General features: G+C 36.0%; 1 protein-coding gene across 1 annotated transcript in view; it reads left to right on the forward strand.

Annotated features, from left to right (window-relative positions):
- The first annotated feature begins 11,860 nt into the window (after window positions 1–11,860).
- LOC139732707 (uncharacterized) overlaps window positions 11,861–20,225 on the forward strand; it is a 34,870-nt gene continuing 26,505 nt past the window's right edge. The window contains exon 1 of the mRNA XM_071643560.1: window positions 11,861–13,013. Within this exon, the coding sequence (XP_071499661.1) occupies window positions 12,161–13,013 (853 nt within the window). The 5' untranslated portion in view covers window positions 11,861–12,160. The remainder of the gene's footprint in view (window positions 13,014–20,225) is intronic.

Here is a 20,225-nt window from a genome sequence, read left to right on the forward strand (position 1 = left end):
TCTCTTAGGACCAAATTTTTAAATTTCACGATGCTACATGGACACGTCACGATGCTACAGGACACCGTTACATATTGTTTAATGACTTCATCAAAATTGAGTCTGAATGGCACAAAATTTCCAGGAAAATGTGTGGCCTCAATGCAAATGTAAAGCCTACAAACAATAAATGTATAGCATAATTAATATTGAGTTATGCTGAAATGAATTTTTCAAATATCACGATGCTACATGGACACTGCGCTAACTTCATGGAATTACCCATGTACATGTATAAAGCATTGAGTCTCTCGTATCCTGCTAAATCCCTTATCCGAATGAGCCCCGGTCCCGACTTGTCCGGATACGAGAGGTTCAACTGTATAATAGATGGCTCCAAATCACTTCGTCGGTGTTTTCACGAACCGACGCTATTTCGATTTTGGTCAAAATTTTCAAAATCGAGATATTGGTACCAAATGAAAGTGCTTTCAAAACTCTACCAAATCCCAAAATTTTAGATCACAAAATTAATTATTCTTAATTTTATCAAAGAAAGAAAAAAACGACGGTACTCGAAATATCGAGAAATTGAGAAAAAGGAGTTTCACGAACCGACGCAGGAAAGGTACGCCGGTTCGTGAAACCCGAATTGCCAGGGTGAAGAGCAATGCGGGTTTTACGAACCGTCGCAGTTGCATTATTTTGAGCTTTGTTCAACTTACTGGCCTAGAATTAGGTTTTGGCCCTAATCCAGATCTCAGAGTGAGAACCAAACCTTCTGAAAGATGAATGACGACCTAAGCCAGCCCACTGTCCACGAGTGAAGTGAATGGTAAGCTATAATCCTATTAAAATCATGCTCAAAATAACAGCTTCAGTTGGACTACCATAACCATTAATTGCGGTAGAGTGTAGTCCCATGTATTCAATCGCGTGATGCTTATGAAGCCTAGTCTGTAAACGCCATCCAATTTCAAATTAGATCCCAAATCATATTATTTTTAGTTTCTTTTCAACTTATGTCGTTACTTCTGAGACTACTGAGTACTGTAGTAGTAACGTCTGTGTGCAAGACATGCAGGATGTCAAAGTCTCGAAGACACTCATGGCTATGCCTTGACTTGAGTTGAAAATGAAATCATGAGATTGACAAAGTAGGCCTACTAAACTAAAAAAAGAAGTAAAAAGTCTAAAAGTAAAACTCAAAGGAAGAGTAAAGAATAAAGTTAGACATGTTAGACTTTAACTTTCAAGTTTAACTATTAAGTCTAAGTTAAGACTTTACTTGTAATGCCAGTTACTAAAACTAAGATCAGCTGAAGTCTAAGACCAAGTCAAATTAACACAGAGTCTATAGTGTAGCTCTAGATCTACATCTAGACTAGTGGTAATAGTAGGTAGAGTCCACCCATTTTTTCCCCCAATTTTTACTGGTCCATTCCTGAAAAAGTTACTGGTCAGTGTCCAACAGTGATTTTTCCTGGTCAGGGACCGTCGGACCAGTGCCAGTGTGCAGCGTTGGTGTAGATGTCATCTATGACAGTATGTGGTCTAGTGATACTACCTAAACACTACGAGTAGTACTCTACAGGTTAGGTGGCTTTCCTGTACAGTGCAGTGTCAATATAGTATACTTGTGAATTCAGCCCGAGTACCGTACTGTGTGTAGATATGTGACATTATGTCTAACGTTAGTTCGAGTAGAGTACCTTTGAAGCACAGCGGTGGGGCTTTTTTTCCCTAAAACTTGTGAATGCGGCCCAACCAAATGGCGTTTAGGCCTACATATTTACGCGTGATTGATAGTGATACAGTAGCGCTGTCGATTTCCACAGCAGCCATACATAATCTTTTGTCCTTTCTTCTTTCCTTTTTTCCCTTTGTTCTTTCACCCTTTTTATTCTTGGAATCGAAGGACTTCTAAGAAATGTCCCTCGACTGATTTAACCAGGACTCTTGAGTCCTGGTAAACCTTACCTAACCGAGTAACCTTTAACATTTGTTAGGCCTAACATAACAGTAACACTGACTTAGCCCTGTATTGACTCTGTCTTTGGCCGACTTACTGAGATGGCGAGTCTAACTCTTTAACGTTAGTCTAAACGTAGTCGTTAGATCTGTCAGTGTCCGTGTCACCGGTTATTGTATATGGTGCCATCTCTAACGTACGTTAACAAGTTGATGTTAGTTATCTATGTCAACTTACTGATTCAGTAATAGTGGTACTGTCATCCTGTTGGATATCGCCGCAATATCATCCGTGACATGTTAATTTCGTGTCACAAAGACAAAAGTTGCCAAGATCTAATAGTATTAGATGTCTAGATCTAGGTCTAGATCTAGATGTAGTCTAGATCTATAATATAAATTTTGTGAACCACTGGTAACTTAAAAGTGAAAGGTCTAGACTTCACTTAGTCTATAATTAGACCAGACATTCATGAGGCAAAGGCCTATTTAGTAGATCTATTCTTATTCTATTTTAACGTCAATTCCTACTAACTCGCCACGTGTTATTCCTAAGGCCAAGGACTTCCGGGTTAGTGTTTTTTTTTTCATAAATACCAAACAGCAGACGTGTTTCATTTGCATTCTTGTGCAGACTTCATGAAAATATGTGCAGTATCAAAGAAATATGATGCACATGACAATGCCAGTGTTTTATAGGTGAATGGTTAATACCTTTAAAAGCTGAATGATAATGTAGAGTCTAGGTCTAATTAAGATGTTACAGTCTCTGATAAGAAACAGGTTTGATTGTCATAGACTGTTTCCCAAATGCAGGTACATGTAGTAATATTCAGCTATTTTAATGCAATGCCTTGTTTACAAATACATGTAGATTTACATTGTATATTCATGTGAATGATAATTCAATTTCTACATGAGACATACTAAGTGCTAAACATAATATCTTGCATCAGTAAAATGTGTAAATGACGAGACAATTTGAATATGCATCAAATACGAACAGCAGCATTTTTTGACATTCTTTGATCCTGCATAGGCCTACCATTTCGTTTTACGTTTAATATAAATAGAGCAAAATAATTTCAACTTCAGTTTTGTTGGCTGATTTTTTTTTCTTCTCAAAATTAAAGTTGTATCTTGTGCCATGATGTTTGATTTTAATCAAAAGTTCTTAATTTCTTTCTTTTCTTTCAGATGACTGGTGCCATGTAGTAGCGAAGAACTGGACTGTCTCAGAAAAGAAAAGGAAAAGTACAGGGTCGTGTACATCACCAACGGATGTGAATACAATGGTAATGTAGAGTCTAGGTCTAATTAAGATGTTAAAGTCTCTGATAATAAACAAGTTTGATTGTCGTAGACTGTTTCCCAAATGCAATTAGTAATATTCAGCTTTTTCAAAGCAATGCCTTGTTTACAAGGACATGCAGATTTATTCATGTGAATAATAATTTAAATTCTACATGAGACTTACTAAGTGCTAGACATAAGATCTTGCATCATTAAAATATGTAAAAGGCGAGACAATTTGAATATGCATCAAAGACGAACAGCAGTATTTTTTTGACATTCTTTGATCCTGTATACCGTTTTGTTTTATGTTTAATATAAATAGAGCAAAATAATTTCAACTACAGTTTAGCTGGCTGATTTCTTTTTCTCAAAATGAAAGTTGTATCTTGTATCATGATGTTTGATTTTAATCGAAAGTTCTTAATTTCTGTCTTTTCTTTCAGATGACTGATGCCATGCAGTAGAGAAGAGCTGGACTGTTTCAGAGAAGAAGAAAAAAGTACAGCATCGTGCTGATCATCAAGGAATGTGAATACAATGGCTTAGGAAAGAAGACAATCTACAGATAGGATAGAAGGGAGAAATTGGGATGAAGGGCGACAACATAAGGACGGTATATCTACAGTGAAATGTGATTGTAAAGTGGAAACATGAAAGGAGATCCTAAGATTGAAGGTGAAAACAATGCATTCCATTCTGTGATGTCGTAATTACAATTTTGCTACACTTTAATAACACTACAGAGAGACATTTATATCAAGGAAAGCTTCATGTGGATATGGAATGTTAGATTTTTTTTTTAAGTGTTCATTGGTATGTATTTCATGATAATAAATCTTGAAGGTTTTGTGTGGTAATCATAACCTTGTGATAAATCTTGATAGATTTCTAAGTGCACATTGGCAATATTTAGATGATGCTGTAATCAGATTAAGTTCTATTCTCCTTTATTCTTTTATTTATTATTTTGTTGTCTTCAACACACCTTGAATGTGTCACGTATGATTCTTATAAACATGGGAACATGCACTCCATGTAACTGATAGGACTTAAAACAAATTGACATAATTATTCAACCATCACTAGACAGTTCTGTTATAAGATGTTCTTTATCTAACTAAAATTGTAAATTATGATACGTGTATGTTCCCATGCAAACTCACAACAAAATACAGAAATTTGATTTCTTTTAATAATAATTCATTATGTCTCTAAATTTACAATTAAAGAAAGTGATTGCAATAAGGATGTCAAACATTGTATATTAAAATAATAGATTATTCATTTGTCTCCATCCGTAGTAACGCACGCAACTGCAGTGTGCAGTTTGTAGGCTGCTGGGAAAAAAAAATCACAGGCAGCCCAAGCAGGATTCGAACCCACGACCTCTGGATTACTAGACCAGCGTCATAACCACTAGACCACCGGAGTGCCCTGGCGCTACCTTTACACATGAATAATTAAGTATAGAAGGGCTTGGGGGCGCTTCGAACTTTACTGCTCTTATTAAATATGTACATGTCATTTGCAACTCAACTAAAGATGATTAAACACACTGAAATTCTTACTTTAAATGATATTCATAATCTGTTTTTTTTTTTTTTAATAGCTTGGGATGTACACTTTATACACTGTATCGGTCTACATTTCGCCTACAATATGGAATTCTTTACTTCGAGACGTTTGTTTTTAACAAACAAAAAATTAAGAGTCCTTTAAAGGTGCTGTAAAACAGTGGTGTTTGTTTGTTTGTTTGTTTTTTTGGTGGGGGGGGGGAGGGGAGTCAAATTAGCCTTGGCCCCTCTCCGCCGTCTTTTTTTTTTTCCTTTAGCTGCATTTTTTTTAGTCATCACATGAAAATTCGTCTGCATCCACCCCGTAGTTTTGCTGATGACCTTTCTTTTTAATTATTTTAGCCACACACAATTTTGGCTGAATTTCCCCACCCCTCTTGTGAATTTGCTAGTACATGTACTAAAACACATTCTCAGAATGTGTTTATAGTACTGGTGGATTAAGGATTCACAGGGAGGGGGGGGGGGGGGTCGGCCAAAATTTCTCTTTTCTCATATGTAACAAGCCTACGTGGCGAAAGGCTGATATTATGGGCTTTCTACACACATTTTTAGATGCTAATTATTGGTTAACATGAGCATGATCATTTATGTTGTGATTAATTTGTTTCCTTATATATGTATGACTTCTATTAGAGACTTAATTGGCTTGGCACTCCTTACATCGACCTATTTTAGACACCCATTTCCCTCTCTCTCTCGTGCTTTTTCTCTACTGTCCTGTGAATAGTGTAACTACATGTACATGCAGTACCTCTTCTCTTATGTATGATATACATCAAGTTTTTATCTGAGCATATGGGTGTTGCAGCACTCTCAAGCTTCATGCATATGCAGCAACATCTTTGTGTGTTCATATACATAGTTATGCTTGATATATTAATTTGAGAATGTTATTCTTTCTCTTGTATATGTTCCGTCCGCACTCTATAGCTGTAAATGTACGATGTAAGATTTGGTGTGCATGTTCGAACTGTGTTCCTCTTTTTGTGAACACACAAGAACTGATATAATAATGAACTTGAATTACACATATTCTTGAATCTTGATTCAATCTCCATTTGCCATTAGATATGTATTGATTTATGGAGCTCTTCCACAATTGTTATCCTTCCCATTGTCATTACTCATCTCTGAATAATTCAAATTTGATATTTTATTGAGGACCTATGTTTCTTCGATTACATAATGTACCTCTTCAATATATTGCTGCAAAAGGCATAATAAAACATGACCATTATTATATATTTAAAATGAAGCTTGAAATTCTGATAGTGTTGATATTTATGTATTTTTAGGAGTTTATCAGTTTCGAAGAGTGCATGCAGGATGAGTTTTATGTTTTTATATGATCAGGTGCAGCTATCATAGAATCTGTTGAGCAGGAAAGAGAAAGATGGAAAATGAGGAATTATGAGTGAATTCGCATGCGAGCCAAATGACAATAATGACACTGATAAAAATTGTGACAAAGTAAATGTCACAAATATGTGGAATAATAAGAAATAAAGAAATTAATATATTATTTCAGAGAAAGAAATAACAGAGTGCATGCATGAGTATGAAAGATGAGTAAATACAAGTAATTATTACTGACTGGCACGTCTTTTTCCCAAGATTTAGCGGTATCCTTCATCTTAGAACAAACATTCATAATTACAATGTATTATGAAAGAAGTGAACTGAATTTGAATTAAAAATAATGTGAAAAAATGAAAAAGTAAGTTAATTAAGTTTAAGAAAACAGTAAAAAGTAAAAAATATGAAACACAGTATACAGAGTACATGTATTACCAAATGATAGATGTCCAAATGCAAAAGTGTTAAATAATAATATATCCACAAAAAGGGGGGGGGGCAAAGAAATCTTTGGAACGATCAACCACAGCTATAATAACAATACATGCGTGTACTAAATGAAGATGAAAACAATGACAACACTCTTTTTAGAACAATTAAGAGAAACTGGCTTGTATTTATCGTCTTAATTATCACTAAATGTATTGTAATCATCACAACAATCATTACATGACAATTAATTTCAATTAATAAGGTTATTGTTGATAAGCAGGTATAGCCCTAATAGTATTTGTATGTAAACACATACGAAAATGAAATAGCGACGGTTCGTAAATACACGCGTATTGCACGTTACCTATTGTACAGGCCCTACAGCGCGGGTCTCACGAACCGGCGTAATACAACTTACGTCGGTTCGTGAGACCCGCGCTTAAGTACATAACCTATGGTGCGCGCAAGAAACGATGGATTTACGAACCGACGCAGTGAGTTTGAAGACTGAAATATCGTAAATTTTTTGAATTCACACTAAAATTACACTATGGATAGGAAGAACAACTTCCACTCTCATCACCCTGTCAAAATTTTCACACACAAGACAGGAAAAGTCATTGAAAACGTTGTCTAAAACTTGTGAGATCTTTAAACGCGATTTTCTCAGAATTGCATTTTCGCTCAAAAACGAAATAGCGTCGGTTCGTGAAAACGCCGACGACTTGAGGGCAAGGTAGCCTCTTCATTTTATGTGCCAGTGTATAAATATGTTCAGAGTAAAAGAATGCAGAACCAAACATCTGTTTATATAGAGCCGAATTGGCGGCTATCACGCTAGCTTTGTATTGGATTGATCAATTACCAGAAACAGGAGTAGTTATTTTTAGTGACTCACTCAGTGCCCTTGAAGCCATTCGATCTCAAAGAGAAGAAAGTTTTGTTACAGAAATGTTAAGTTTCTGTACAAATCTATATTTTAAGGGAATATTAGTAAGTTTGGAACGGATTACTGGACACTGTGGAATGATAGGAAATGAAGTGGCAGATAAAGCAGCAAAAAAGGATGTTTTCCATTTCTGACCTTTTCTTTCTTATGATTCAGTCACATTTTGCCCATGTATTTTTTCAACTAGTATGTTTATTGATTCATGTAAACAAATGACGTGTATCTAAATTTCATTTGGAAATGTAATAGTTACATTGTACTTAATTTGTCTATATGAAATTGTCATAATTATTATATGCTTTGGCCGGAAATGAAATAAAAATGAAATGAAATGAAATGAAAAGGCTTTACAAAAATGTTTCCATACAAGTGAATAACAAGTTGAATAAATATGACTTTAATAAAAAACTGAAAAGGTGTTATATGACAAAATGGCAAATTAAATGGGAGGAGACAAACTCCCCCCCCCCCCTGAAATATGTTCAGCGAAAGGTTTCTCAGACCTATTTATGCACTTTGAATGACAGAAGAGCTGAGACAATCCTACATCGCCTCAGGATGGGGAACCTAGGTTTAAATGACAATTTGTTTCAAATAAGCCAACATGTGTCGGGTATGTGTGAATATTGTAACGTCCCAGAAACAGTTGATCATTTTCTTATGTTCTGCCCCTGATATGTATTATACCCAGAGATATGATGTTAGTTGAAACAACAATTCATTAGAACAGCATTCAAATCTTACTAATTTCAACTAACCCAGTATACCAAAAAGCTCTTGTGTTATATGTTAAAAGATCACAACGATTTTAGATAAACTTTCATGCATGTTATGAGTGTACATAGTTTGCACTAACTCTGCCTCGAGATATTCTGAAGAGGCAATACATGTGCACCACAGCCCAGAGATTGCTTACTTTACTAAAAAAAAATGTATGTGATTTCTATATATATATGTATTTTGTTAATATTGCTTGTTTGTTTTGTTTGGCTCTGAATCGGACCAATTGAGGTTCCTGTGCTGGTAAGCATCGGACTCTACTGCCTGCATATCGGAGGGGCCTAGGCCGTCAATAACGGCTGAGAAGTCTGCTCGAGACAATGAGCCGGATTGGCCAGAAGATATGATATTTTAAGCAGGCAAATAGACGTACCGACAGCTGACCAAGGATACTCATTACAATATTCTTTTTTGAAAAAAAAAATGATAAAAGGAAAAGAAATTTGTAGATAAGTGTTTGGCGTAAATATTCTAAAGAGAATGGAAAACGCCACTAAACACAAAACAACAACAACAACAACAACAACTGGCACTGTCCCTCAGACTGGCGGGAGACCCTACAGTACAGGGCCTATGGGACTGTGTAGTCTTGGCGCAGACCCCTTTGCCAAAAACAAGGTTTTGTGCCTGCAAACAAGCGGTCTGGCAACCCCTTTCCCGACCAGATATTTTGTCAGTTTTTATGTTTTGATTATGTACACCCATAGGACATTCATTTAGGCCAAGTTTGGTCCATGGGCTCCATGGGGTAAATTACACCCGCCGGAGGGCCTTTTCGGGGGGTCCCTGGGGGCCGAACCCGCCCTCAGGGACCAGGCTGACGCCCATTTTGTTAATGAGGAGGGTGGCCCCAGCAACTCTGAGGGGTCAAACCTTTTGGGCTTGGTGGGGTAAATTGACCAGCAGCCAGCTCTCAGACTATCTGTAATCCGGAGAATTCCTCGGCGACTGACTTCGAACAATAACGTCGGTAGTGCGTCTGCGCCGATTAGCAACGATGCCTTCCCGCCATCAAATCATACGGGCTGATGAAGCGTCCAGGATCGGACGTGAAACCGTTCTCGCAATTAAAACAGTAAGTCCAAATGAATTGATTTAATTTTGTTCCTTTACGATGTACTTTACAAAGCTATAGAGATCTAAAGGACCATTACGGAATTGTACAGGTTTGTTTTAAATTCTGATTTAAATTCTTGAGCATGACACCATTCCTGCATATTATTCTGAAAAAAAAAAAAATCCCAGCAAACTTGATCGGCTAGCTGTACTTTAGGGCAATGTTCGTTCTTCCCAAGATTCTTTAATCCGGAACAAAGTAATTCCATAATTACTGTATATATATAGGACCCTATGTTCTGTCCTTTTCTCGACACGCGGATATAATGTATGAAAAGATAAGCAGGTCGTAGTACTTTGCGATACTATATCTTTGACATAATTGATTATGACATTATTCCTACTTTTTGGGTCGTACGGTATGTCACGAAAAAAAACCTACAACAAAACACCTGATGTTTGTAAGTGGTGTTGACGTGGTAGTGTGAGCACCGTTTACGAAACCCATAAAAATGGCGACAATCGGCTTTACAAACACACTCAAATAATAATCCATGCATATTTGGGGGAAACGAAAAACAAGTATGCGGAAGTGTTTAAAAATCTACTCTTTGGCCGGTTAGATGTTCTATAGGATAGCGTCCATTATCCAAAGATTATTAAGCCCTGGTCTACTTTATACTGTGTGCGTATCGCGTGATTATACTCACGTTTTGCTGTAGAAGTTTCCCGAACAGTTTACTTGAAAATAGAGTGAACGCAGTAACATTGATAGAACACAACAACTGAGATGAAAATCAGACAATCCTTTCAAAAGTTATAAAACTTTAGCCTCCTCAATAATTCTTTTCCTTTACTATATGGAAAGTACACATTACTCTGATTTGTTACAATAATAATTATTATGATAAAGTGTGATATTATTTCCATTGGTTTCTGAAAGAGGTAAGTAACACGTTCTCTCGGAGAGTTCTCTCTTTTTTTAAAATTTCTTTATATCGTTGTTCTGTCTTGATGTAACAAAATATTGCAGTGTTTTCATCCAGCGATGGCGGCACGGAACCTTAAAAATTCATAACGTTTGAACAGACTGCCTGATTTTCCTCAAACTTCACTGATGTGTTCTTCCAATATATTGCTGCGTTCATTCTGTCTACATGTGTTTACCAAGACTGTCTAATCAGAGGTTGGACAATTTAGGTCCCAGATTTTCCTTGTATAAAAAAAACAACAAAGAAAGAAAGCATACACACACACATACACACACAAATTGTGGTATGACGTGGAATGTGTTACTCGCATTCGTCTTACACGTATGCTCGTTCTGGTACGGTAAGCTTTTTGACCACTGCCTTCGAGCGCTTCTCTGGCACTGGGGCCGTACGCTTTTAGGAGAGCTCTCAAACAGACCACTAGTCACATCCATACTATTGTACAAATGGTAGCTAAATGACGTATCCAACAGAAGTTTGTTTGTTTGTTTGTTTTGTCAATAGAACATGCATTGACATCCAATTAGTTCACAACTGAGTAATGGTTGAAACTGCAGTGATCCATTTTTATAGTCCGAACAGTAGCGTTGAACATGGAAGTCAGACACGTAATTATTCGTAAAACCTAGACATAACATTACATTTGTCTTATGCCAGGAAAGAATTTTGTTTTGAAGAGTTCAGGACCGTTCATCGTGTGGGTTTAATATTTGCGAATATATGCGAGTGGCACATTTTAGGGGATCATTAAGAAAAGTTAATTCCAGGTTATGTTACTGATCTCAGGATATTTGTATAGGCATGGTGACAAACTTAAGACAAATTCATCTGTAATAGCGTCGACTTCATATCGCTACTATACCTGTTTTATTATGTTCATCACCACTTGATTAGATTTAAACTGACACTCCAATAATGATTAATTACAGATTATTGCTCAACATAATTCGGAAATACATGTAAAATGTTTATTTTATCGTATAATGCAGATTTTGCGAAGAGTGTTACATATCTTTACAAAAAAAAAACAAAACCCGATAGTTTCTTTCTTGGGGGCGACAAACAGTATCAATGTCGATTCGTCATGTTGTAAAGTTTCTGGCACTTCTATACATGCTCTGTGTAAGTGATAATGGGAAAATATGAAAAAAAAAAATCATTGTCTTCATTAGCACTGCCATTTTCACTCACGTTAGCGCTGTCATTTTCACTCACGTTCCTCTCACTTGCACCGACCCATTCACTCCATACATACACATACACACACACATACACATACGCATACACACACACACACACACACACATACTGTACATTTCAGGAAACAAGCAAAACACAGAGCGGGAATCGTCTTTCTGAAACCCTGCACATTTCGTTCTGTATCCTGAAGTACGGAAGCCCTTACTTAGACTTTGACCTGTAAGGGATATGCCGTTTCTGCGATCATTGGCGGGGAATCCCAACGTTGTATATACACCTCAAATTGTACTATTTTCCTCTGTTGGATAACTTCATGTACTTCAACCAATTCCAGACTGCTAAGAAAATATCGGCCTATGGTTTACTCCTTGTGTACGTGTGACGCCGAGGAAAAAGACGACAGACATTTTGTTCAGTGAGAAGGGAATAGAGCACAGCAAATTAAAATCTTAGGTATGTTTAGTGCTAGCCGAGAGTCTGCTAGTTGCCACAGTATTTAGTGCTATACACCGATCCACCGATCTGTCAACGTCAAGTGTGCCATCTACACCAGAAAACCTCGCAATTACAATATGGCGGCTTACGATCACGCGATAGAAGGACATCTTGAGTGTCCTATATGCATGGAAACTTTCAAGGACGCAAGATACTTGACGTGTCTCCACACCTTTTGTGCGAATTGCATAGACGAACATGCCCAAGGTAGAAATGAGATTACTTGTCCAGTGTGTCGCCAAGTGACGGTTATCGACAGAAATTCCCGGGCATTAATGCTCAAGCCAAATATCTTGGTTAATAAAATCGTCGAGACATTGAAAAGAAAGAATGCCACCACCGATCAAAATGGTACAAACGAGAAAGTACCAGTCTGCAGGAAGCATCGGCCAATCCGCAAGAAGTATTTCTGCAAACAATGCCAGGAACTTATCTGCAGCGAGTGTTCGATGGAAAGTCACAAGGACCACACAACTGACGTTAACCCCGCGAAGACAATTGTCTCGTCGATGCAACAGATTGTTGAGGACAGTATACCCAAGCTGGAGCAGCGTAAAATAACCATCCGCCACCTGCAACAGAATTACCCTTGGAGACACCCTCTCATAGACACCAAAAAAAAATTCGATGAGTTGTTCAGATCGTATGTGTGCTTACATACCGGACTCGACCGTAAAAGAAAGGAGGTCATAGACATGCAAAAAGGAAAGTTGGCTAATTTCTTGCACTCTTACCAGCGAGGAAGAGATTTGTTAGACCGTAATAATATAGAGGAAATCACCACAAACTTCCAGCAGTGGTCAGAAGAGATGAAGGCTAATGATCTACAAGTGTCGACTATCCCAAGTATGGACCAAGAGTACAGAGCTATGAAAGACGAGGCTAGTAATTGCCTTAATCATCTTAGAAAAATTGAAGCAGTATTGTCAGGTAAGACGGTGAACAGAAAATGCTGATGTAAGGCTTAAAGTGCGCGTAACTATAGAATAGGAATCACTATTGGTGTGGTGTAAAGTCACTTCGAGCAGTGTCACGGATATTAAAAGGTTGAATAATGTAGAGTCTTAGGGGAAATATTTCCACTGAAAATATCATGTAGCTTGGGCAACGTTTCATGAAACTATTCAGAGAAGTTATTATATTGTAGTTGTCATCTATAGAATATACGGCGTATGACGATGTAACCAGTTTAAGTCCAGCCTATATGACGTCTTAAATACATCAATCTACTACATGTAACTTGACATGAAAGACACGTTATATTATGGTCTTGAAAACTTAAGAAGAGAAAAATGACGCATTCTGGTCTTGATGAGACGTAATAATGACGGAATCAACCATAATACGTTGAAATTCTATCAGTAAAACAATAACGGTGATGAGACTTACACATAAAAAAATGATTGCTAATTAAGAAGGGACCAACACCAAAGGGGCGGCTTTAAAAGAATGGAAAGACCAATACATAGACCACGACTGTCCGGACGTGATTTTGGATGGACACGCTAAAAACTGAAGTTAGTAAAATCTCATCTTTGATTGTCGTTTTTCTCATCGAATTGAACGAATCCCTTTACTCCAGGTTTTTCTTTTTTTACCCCTTTCGATAATGATTTAACATTTTGGGCGTCATACTGGTGTGTGTCAACTAATAACAGGATCCTTTCTGTGAGTACCTTTTTATGCCTACACAACAATAAAGTTGCAACCCTATAATTTGTAGATAACATAGCTTGTTTCAATAAAATGTGACAACGCGAGGTGATGAACTTTTAATTAGGCGAATGAGGGTTACAAGCAAACTTTTAGGGCGTCAATTGGACCCAGAAAACATGGCACAAATAAATACAGCTTTGCACTTAACTCATATATGTATATGTATATGTATATGTATATGTATATGTATATGTATATGTATATGTGGGTATATGTGTATGTATATGGGCCGTGACGCGAGAAAAGGGCCCTTAGCCCTGACGCGCACAAACGCCAGAAAACGGCGCGGAAGTTTGACAAAGCAATACACGCGCAATCAAAAAGATTTCAGCTCGTTGTACACCCTTGCTTCACACGTGGAGTCAGTTCGAATCAACATTATCACCCCGTCCACAACGTCTTTTTCTACGGCGCCTGCAGTATTTTGATTATAACTAAAGGTGAACATCAACATATTGGATCCCCAATGATGAAGTGGTAAGAACATACACTAAATTTGATGTTAACTTAATGGAAAATATGTTTGAATTTCGTGCTCGGTCAGGTCTGTGCTCAGCGCAGTCCCAATCTTTCAATTTTTTGTTGGGGATCTGCTGACGATTTATGACCGATCCGTAGGCCTACATTGTGTCTGACGATGCGTAGATGTATGACATTGTTACATTTATCTTAACGGTCCTTTCATATAAAATGTCAAAATAAGCTACTGCCAGTATTGAAACTGTCCTTAGCAACCCTGTGTTTTAGCGGTGAAGATAATTTCGGAGTGCTTTAGTTTAGGCAACAACTTACAACTGCACGTGGTTCAGCTTTGACTTGTTTAAGTGCAACAGTTAACCGTTAGGTTTCGGAACCCAAAGTCAAACAAGGTTGGGCCTACTTGAGATTGTGACATTTGTGTAATTTCAGCAAGATAGTTCTACAACTACATTTGCTCCTTGACAGTTTTACTGCATAACTGAATTCGACATTGGTAAATCAAACTAGGTCTTAATAGTCTTGATGATTATTAAATATGATTCTCCCGGGTTGTTCTAACATGTATCAACTTAAAAAAAAAATCCGAAAAACAATATAGGGACTAGCGTACTAACCAATTAGAACCTTTATGAGGCTGAAGTATCAAAGGGCAAGCCCAAATGACAAAATCAGTTCTCTCATATTTTCCACAAAAGACTTTAAATTCTAAACTTTGGTTACAAAGACATCTCATCGACTCATGTAACCATTGCATTTGTTATTCTGGTACTGTAGAATTAGGCCTATTCATAATAAGTGTTCATTGGCAACGTATACGTTTCAGAGCATTGTTATAGGAGTTTATGGGTAGGTACCCACTGTATAAATGCCAAGGGGAGATTATTCTCCAGATTTCCTGTCATATCTCTGATCATTGGGTGTTGTACCGGTATTCATTTTTTTTTCTTTTTCTTTTCTTTCCAATTGAAATAAATAATTGTTGGGAATGACTAATTTGTAATACATCACTGGGAGAACACAGCAGCAGTCTACAAAGTTGTAGGCATCAATACCGCTATTTTGATTTTAAAGATCCCACTGTACAGTCCACCCTTAAAACCCACATTAATCAGAGTAAGCATTAACATTGTTCTCATATTTCAGGGCAGAATAAAAATTTGGCTAGCAGACAACCCTAGGCTGCACACAAAAACTGGAATACCGTCAGATGGAGAGGAGATGTACTTGGTGTCTGGTAGATAAAGGATTTGGCAGGAGTAAACAACTAGTTGCAGGTTTGTATTGTGCTGTGCATCAGCTAATTACATTATAAGCTATAATAGTATCGAATGATGAGTTTAGTAACAACCATATGACTGTAAAGTAGAACTATAACTATAATTCAAATGAAAAAAAAATCATTCGTTATTATGGCCTATCCTTTTCATTTACTATGAATGCCTGGATCTGTAAAATAAAATCAGAAGACATAATCATACAGTCATATTAAATATATATTTTGGTAATTGCATAATATGCTTTGTATTAAAATGCATCTTGCACTGGCTGCTGAGGTATAGAACTAATTCCTTGAGTTTACATGCCAAATCTGATTTAATCTGTCTTAATCATTCCATTTCTGTAACATGCATGGTTCCTTTTCTTCTGTAATGACACTCTAGTATTGAGTATGACCTTAGACCTTCGAAGAAATATAATGATATGTATCAACATTCAAAATTTTCACAATTTCTAGATCTGACTGTGACAGCCTTGAAGAGTTTTCAACAGTTTCAACTGTGGTGGACAAGTCATCTTCCTTCACGATTCTAGTAGTGTTGGCAATTGTTAGACTGGAAAGCGTACCTGTCCCATTTACAGGGAGCTGTCTGAGATCAGAAAGTTTTCGGACTTTCACTTCTACCATGATCAATTCAATTCAATTCAATCTTTATTTCCGATTCAATATACAGTATAGATAAAACATACATGTAGATATGAGCACATTGTGCAAAGGTGCAGAAATACAAACAAAAACAATGAAAACATTGACAAAACAGGAAAGTATTATGAAAAAAAAAATAAGGAAAACAGATAGAATATAGGTACAATAAAAACAAAAGCTCAGTGACACTGTGTATGTGGTTAACCAGAAAATGGTATGCGCGTAGAAAGCCAGAATAGGCTTGTTATGTTGCACATACCCCGTAATATAATCGTTATAAAAGCTAACTCGAATGCTATTATGATATGTACCTAAAATCAATAACAGCAATGGATATACTTTCTACAACATACAAATAAAAAGAAGACTAATTATCCATATCCAAAAATCAATACTTACTAATCAACATCTTCTTATAATGTCTTTTAAAAGTATTATTAAATTGCACATTAAGTTTTCTCAAATCTAGCGTGTTCCAAAGAACAGGACCAGTATGACGTAACGAGTATTTACATTTGTCAGTTAAAAAACGCCATCGATGAAAATGAGTTGAGGATCTCGTATAATAATTATGTACATCAGAGTTCAAAGAAAACATATTTTGTATATAAGGCGAAAGAGTTTTTGCATGATAACGTTGCATAAAAGAACATATTTGCATTTTATTCACATCTTGCAATTTAAGGGTGTATAATAGTTTAAAAAGTTTAGATGTTGGAGCTCTATAATCTGATTTTGTACAAATTCGAATTGCTTTCTTTTGAAGTAAGAGAAGTCTTTGTGTTTGGCAAGAATACGTATTTCCCCAGATAGAATTACAGTAAGATAGAACAGATAAAATATAAGCATTATAAAGAGTGAACAAAATATAACCTGGCACATCATATTTCAGTCGATTTAAGATGCCAATAAAATGAGAAATTTTTGTACATACAAAATCAATATGATCATTCCAACTCAACTTACTATTCAGTACAATACCTAAACAATTTACAGATTCCTAAAATTTCAAACGAGTTTCACCAATTTTCAAAATTGTATCGTCAGTGTTACATTGCACATCTCCGCGTTTGAAAAATACACATTGCGTTTTACTTATATTTAAAGTAAGCATATTGCACTTGAACCAGTTATGTACTTGAAAAAGACTTTTATTTACAGATTCAGTCAAAACGTTGATATCATTATGTGAGGCAAGAAGTGAGGTGTCGTCTGCATATAAAATGAAATGAGATTCATGGCAAGAGCTTACAATGTCATTTATATAAATTAAAAACAGTAAAGGTCCAAGAATGGATCCTTGTGGCACACCCGTTTCAATATTCTTAAGAGACGAGCTAAAAGAATCATACACAGTAAATTGTTTTCTTCCATATAAATAAGATCTAAACCAATTAAAACACACACCTCTAACACCATAATATTGTAATTTTTGTAATAAAATTTTGTGAGAAAGACAGTCGAAGGCTTTAGAGAGATCCATAAATACTGCTAAAACATTTTTACCACCATTGATTTCTTGAATTATTCTGTCCTGTACAACCCTATTTCTATGACTGCCATATCTGTAGACAGGTTTTGCCGAAATCCATATTGACTTTCATATAATAAATCATGCTGGAGCAGAAAACCATAAAAACGAGTAAAAACTATTTTTTCTAATATTTTTGAAAAACAAGGCAGAATAGATATCGGACGGTAATTTGTAAATATTTTGGGATCATCTTTTTTAAAAACAGGTATAACTTTTGATACTTTCATTTTAGATGGTACAATACCAGTACTTAACGAAGAGTTACATATATACAAAAAAAGGTTCAACAATAAAAGGCAAAACATGTTTGACCACAATTGAATCAATATCATCAAAACCACAACTTTTTCCAGATTTCAATGCCTTTCCAATATCTAAAATTTCATCTACTGTAACTGGTTTAAAAAACAAAGTATTAGTGACAGGTTCATTCATATAAGTAAGAAACTCGTCATTATTTGTATCAGTTGTATAACCAGCGGATATATTTGATCCAATATTGATGAAGTACTCATTAAAATGTTCAGCAATTTCACTGGCATCATCAATATCAGTCCCGTCATACGAAAACGTTTGTTGGTCATTGGTGTCAATCTTTTTTTTTCCCCAAAACAGCATTGATGAATTTCCATGTTTCTTTTGTATTACTTTTAATCAAATCACACTTCTTCAAATGATAATCTTTCTTTGCTTTGCGTAAACAAAGAGTAGTTTTATTCCGTATCTTTTTATACCTTCTGTTATTAAATTCTGAGGGAAAATTAACATAAATCTTATAATATTTATTTTTCTTTTTGATATGTTTTAAAAGTTCACGTGTGACCCATGGTTTTCTAATTTCTTGATTCCTTTTGTCCTTAATTTCTCTTTGGGGTAAATGCATATCATAAAGATTCATGAATATATCACAAAACACGTTATACGCCCTCTCCGGATCATTATCTTCATACACTCTTGACTAATCCGTAAGTGCTAGGTCGGCGGTAAGGGTAGCTAAGTTGTCTTTGGTAATTTTTCTTATTGTTTTTAACTTCTTTCTATTATGTTTCTCCTCTGGATATAATGAAATATGAAATATTGGTAAGTGATCAGAAATATCTGTCATCAGGATGCCTGACATGCTGGGGGCGGTGTTATCATTTGTAAATACATTGTCAATAATTGTGGCTGACGTAGCACTGATACGAGTTGGTCTATCTATCAATGGGTGAAATCCAGAAGAAATGATTGTGTTCAAAAACTCCAATATGGGTGAACTTACATCTTTTTTAATCAAGTCAATATAATAATCTCCCATCAAATATACACAATTATGTTTTATATTGATTTCACTTATTATCTTTTCAAAATAAGGAATGAATGCAGAAACTGAATAGTTTGGTTGACGATATATCACTCCGACTATGATATTTCGAAATGATTTACAATTAATTTTTATGAATAAATGATCAACTCCTTCACAATACTCCGTAGGCTCGTAGAGTGTAAAGTTCAACCCTTCTCAGATGAAGAGGCCAACTCCACCTCCACGACCGGTTGGTCGGTCAACATGGATGAATTTGTATCCTTCAAGAGTAAAAGGAGCATGTGTTGCTGAATTTATCCAAGTTTCAGATATACCTATCACTGAAAACTTAATCTTAATGCATGAAAGGTAAGTATGAATCCTATCAAAGTTCTGAGACATGCTCCTTGCATTGAAATGGATCATACTGAAGTTTTTAGCCATTGAGTATTTTGCTACGGCTTCATTAAATTCTGAAGTCAAATAATATTCAATTGGGATGGGATTAAAATTTTCATCTTCATCTTGATACTGATCAGAATCTAAATTTAGAAAATTCAATAATTCATGTTTGGATTTTTTTATCGGCGAAAATAAAGACTTGAATTCTGAGTCTCCAATTTTTCCAAAAGGTAAACAAGTCAAATGATTACTTTCATCGTTCAGATTTGAGCATAAGATTGTATCAGTTACATTGTACATCTTCATATTTTCATTTTGTTTAATACGTAGGTCTTCTTTTATCGCAAAGTCGTTTGACATTTCTAAAGAGTGAAAACACAAAACGAAAATGAATAACAGGACAATTGTCAAACAAAGAAAATGACAAAACAGTAATGCACTGGAAGGAAAAGTGAAGATGAGAAAAAAAAAACAAATATATATTTCCCGCCTTTGATCAAAAAGTATCAAGGAGGAAAATTAATAAGAAAAGAGAGGAAAAAAGGAGTAAAGTTATAACGTATACATTTTTGGCATGCGTCAGTAGTGATATGCATGGTTTCTAGTGACGTCAGAGTTTGTCCAAGTCTTTTTTGCTGTGTATTGTTCTTCTGATCGTTTTTCCATTCGTGGCAGGTAACAGAACAACGATTCTTCCATCAGTGGACCACGCTTCCTTCACCTTGTGATGACCCTTTGCGGCCCGCAAGAGTTCCTGATTGGTGCTCGTCAGAGCCTCATCTATGCTCATGCCAGTCCCTT

The sequence above is a fragment of the Diadema antillarum genome, unplaced genomic scaffold (genome assembly GCF_040938485.1).
Source record: "Diadema antillarum isolate AM-2024a unplaced genomic scaffold, OU_Dant_1.0 seq00000445_RagTag, whole genome shotgun sequence".
Classification (NCBI taxonomy): Eukaryota; Metazoa; Echinodermata; class Echinoidea; order Diadematoida; family Diadematidae; genus Diadema; species Diadema antillarum.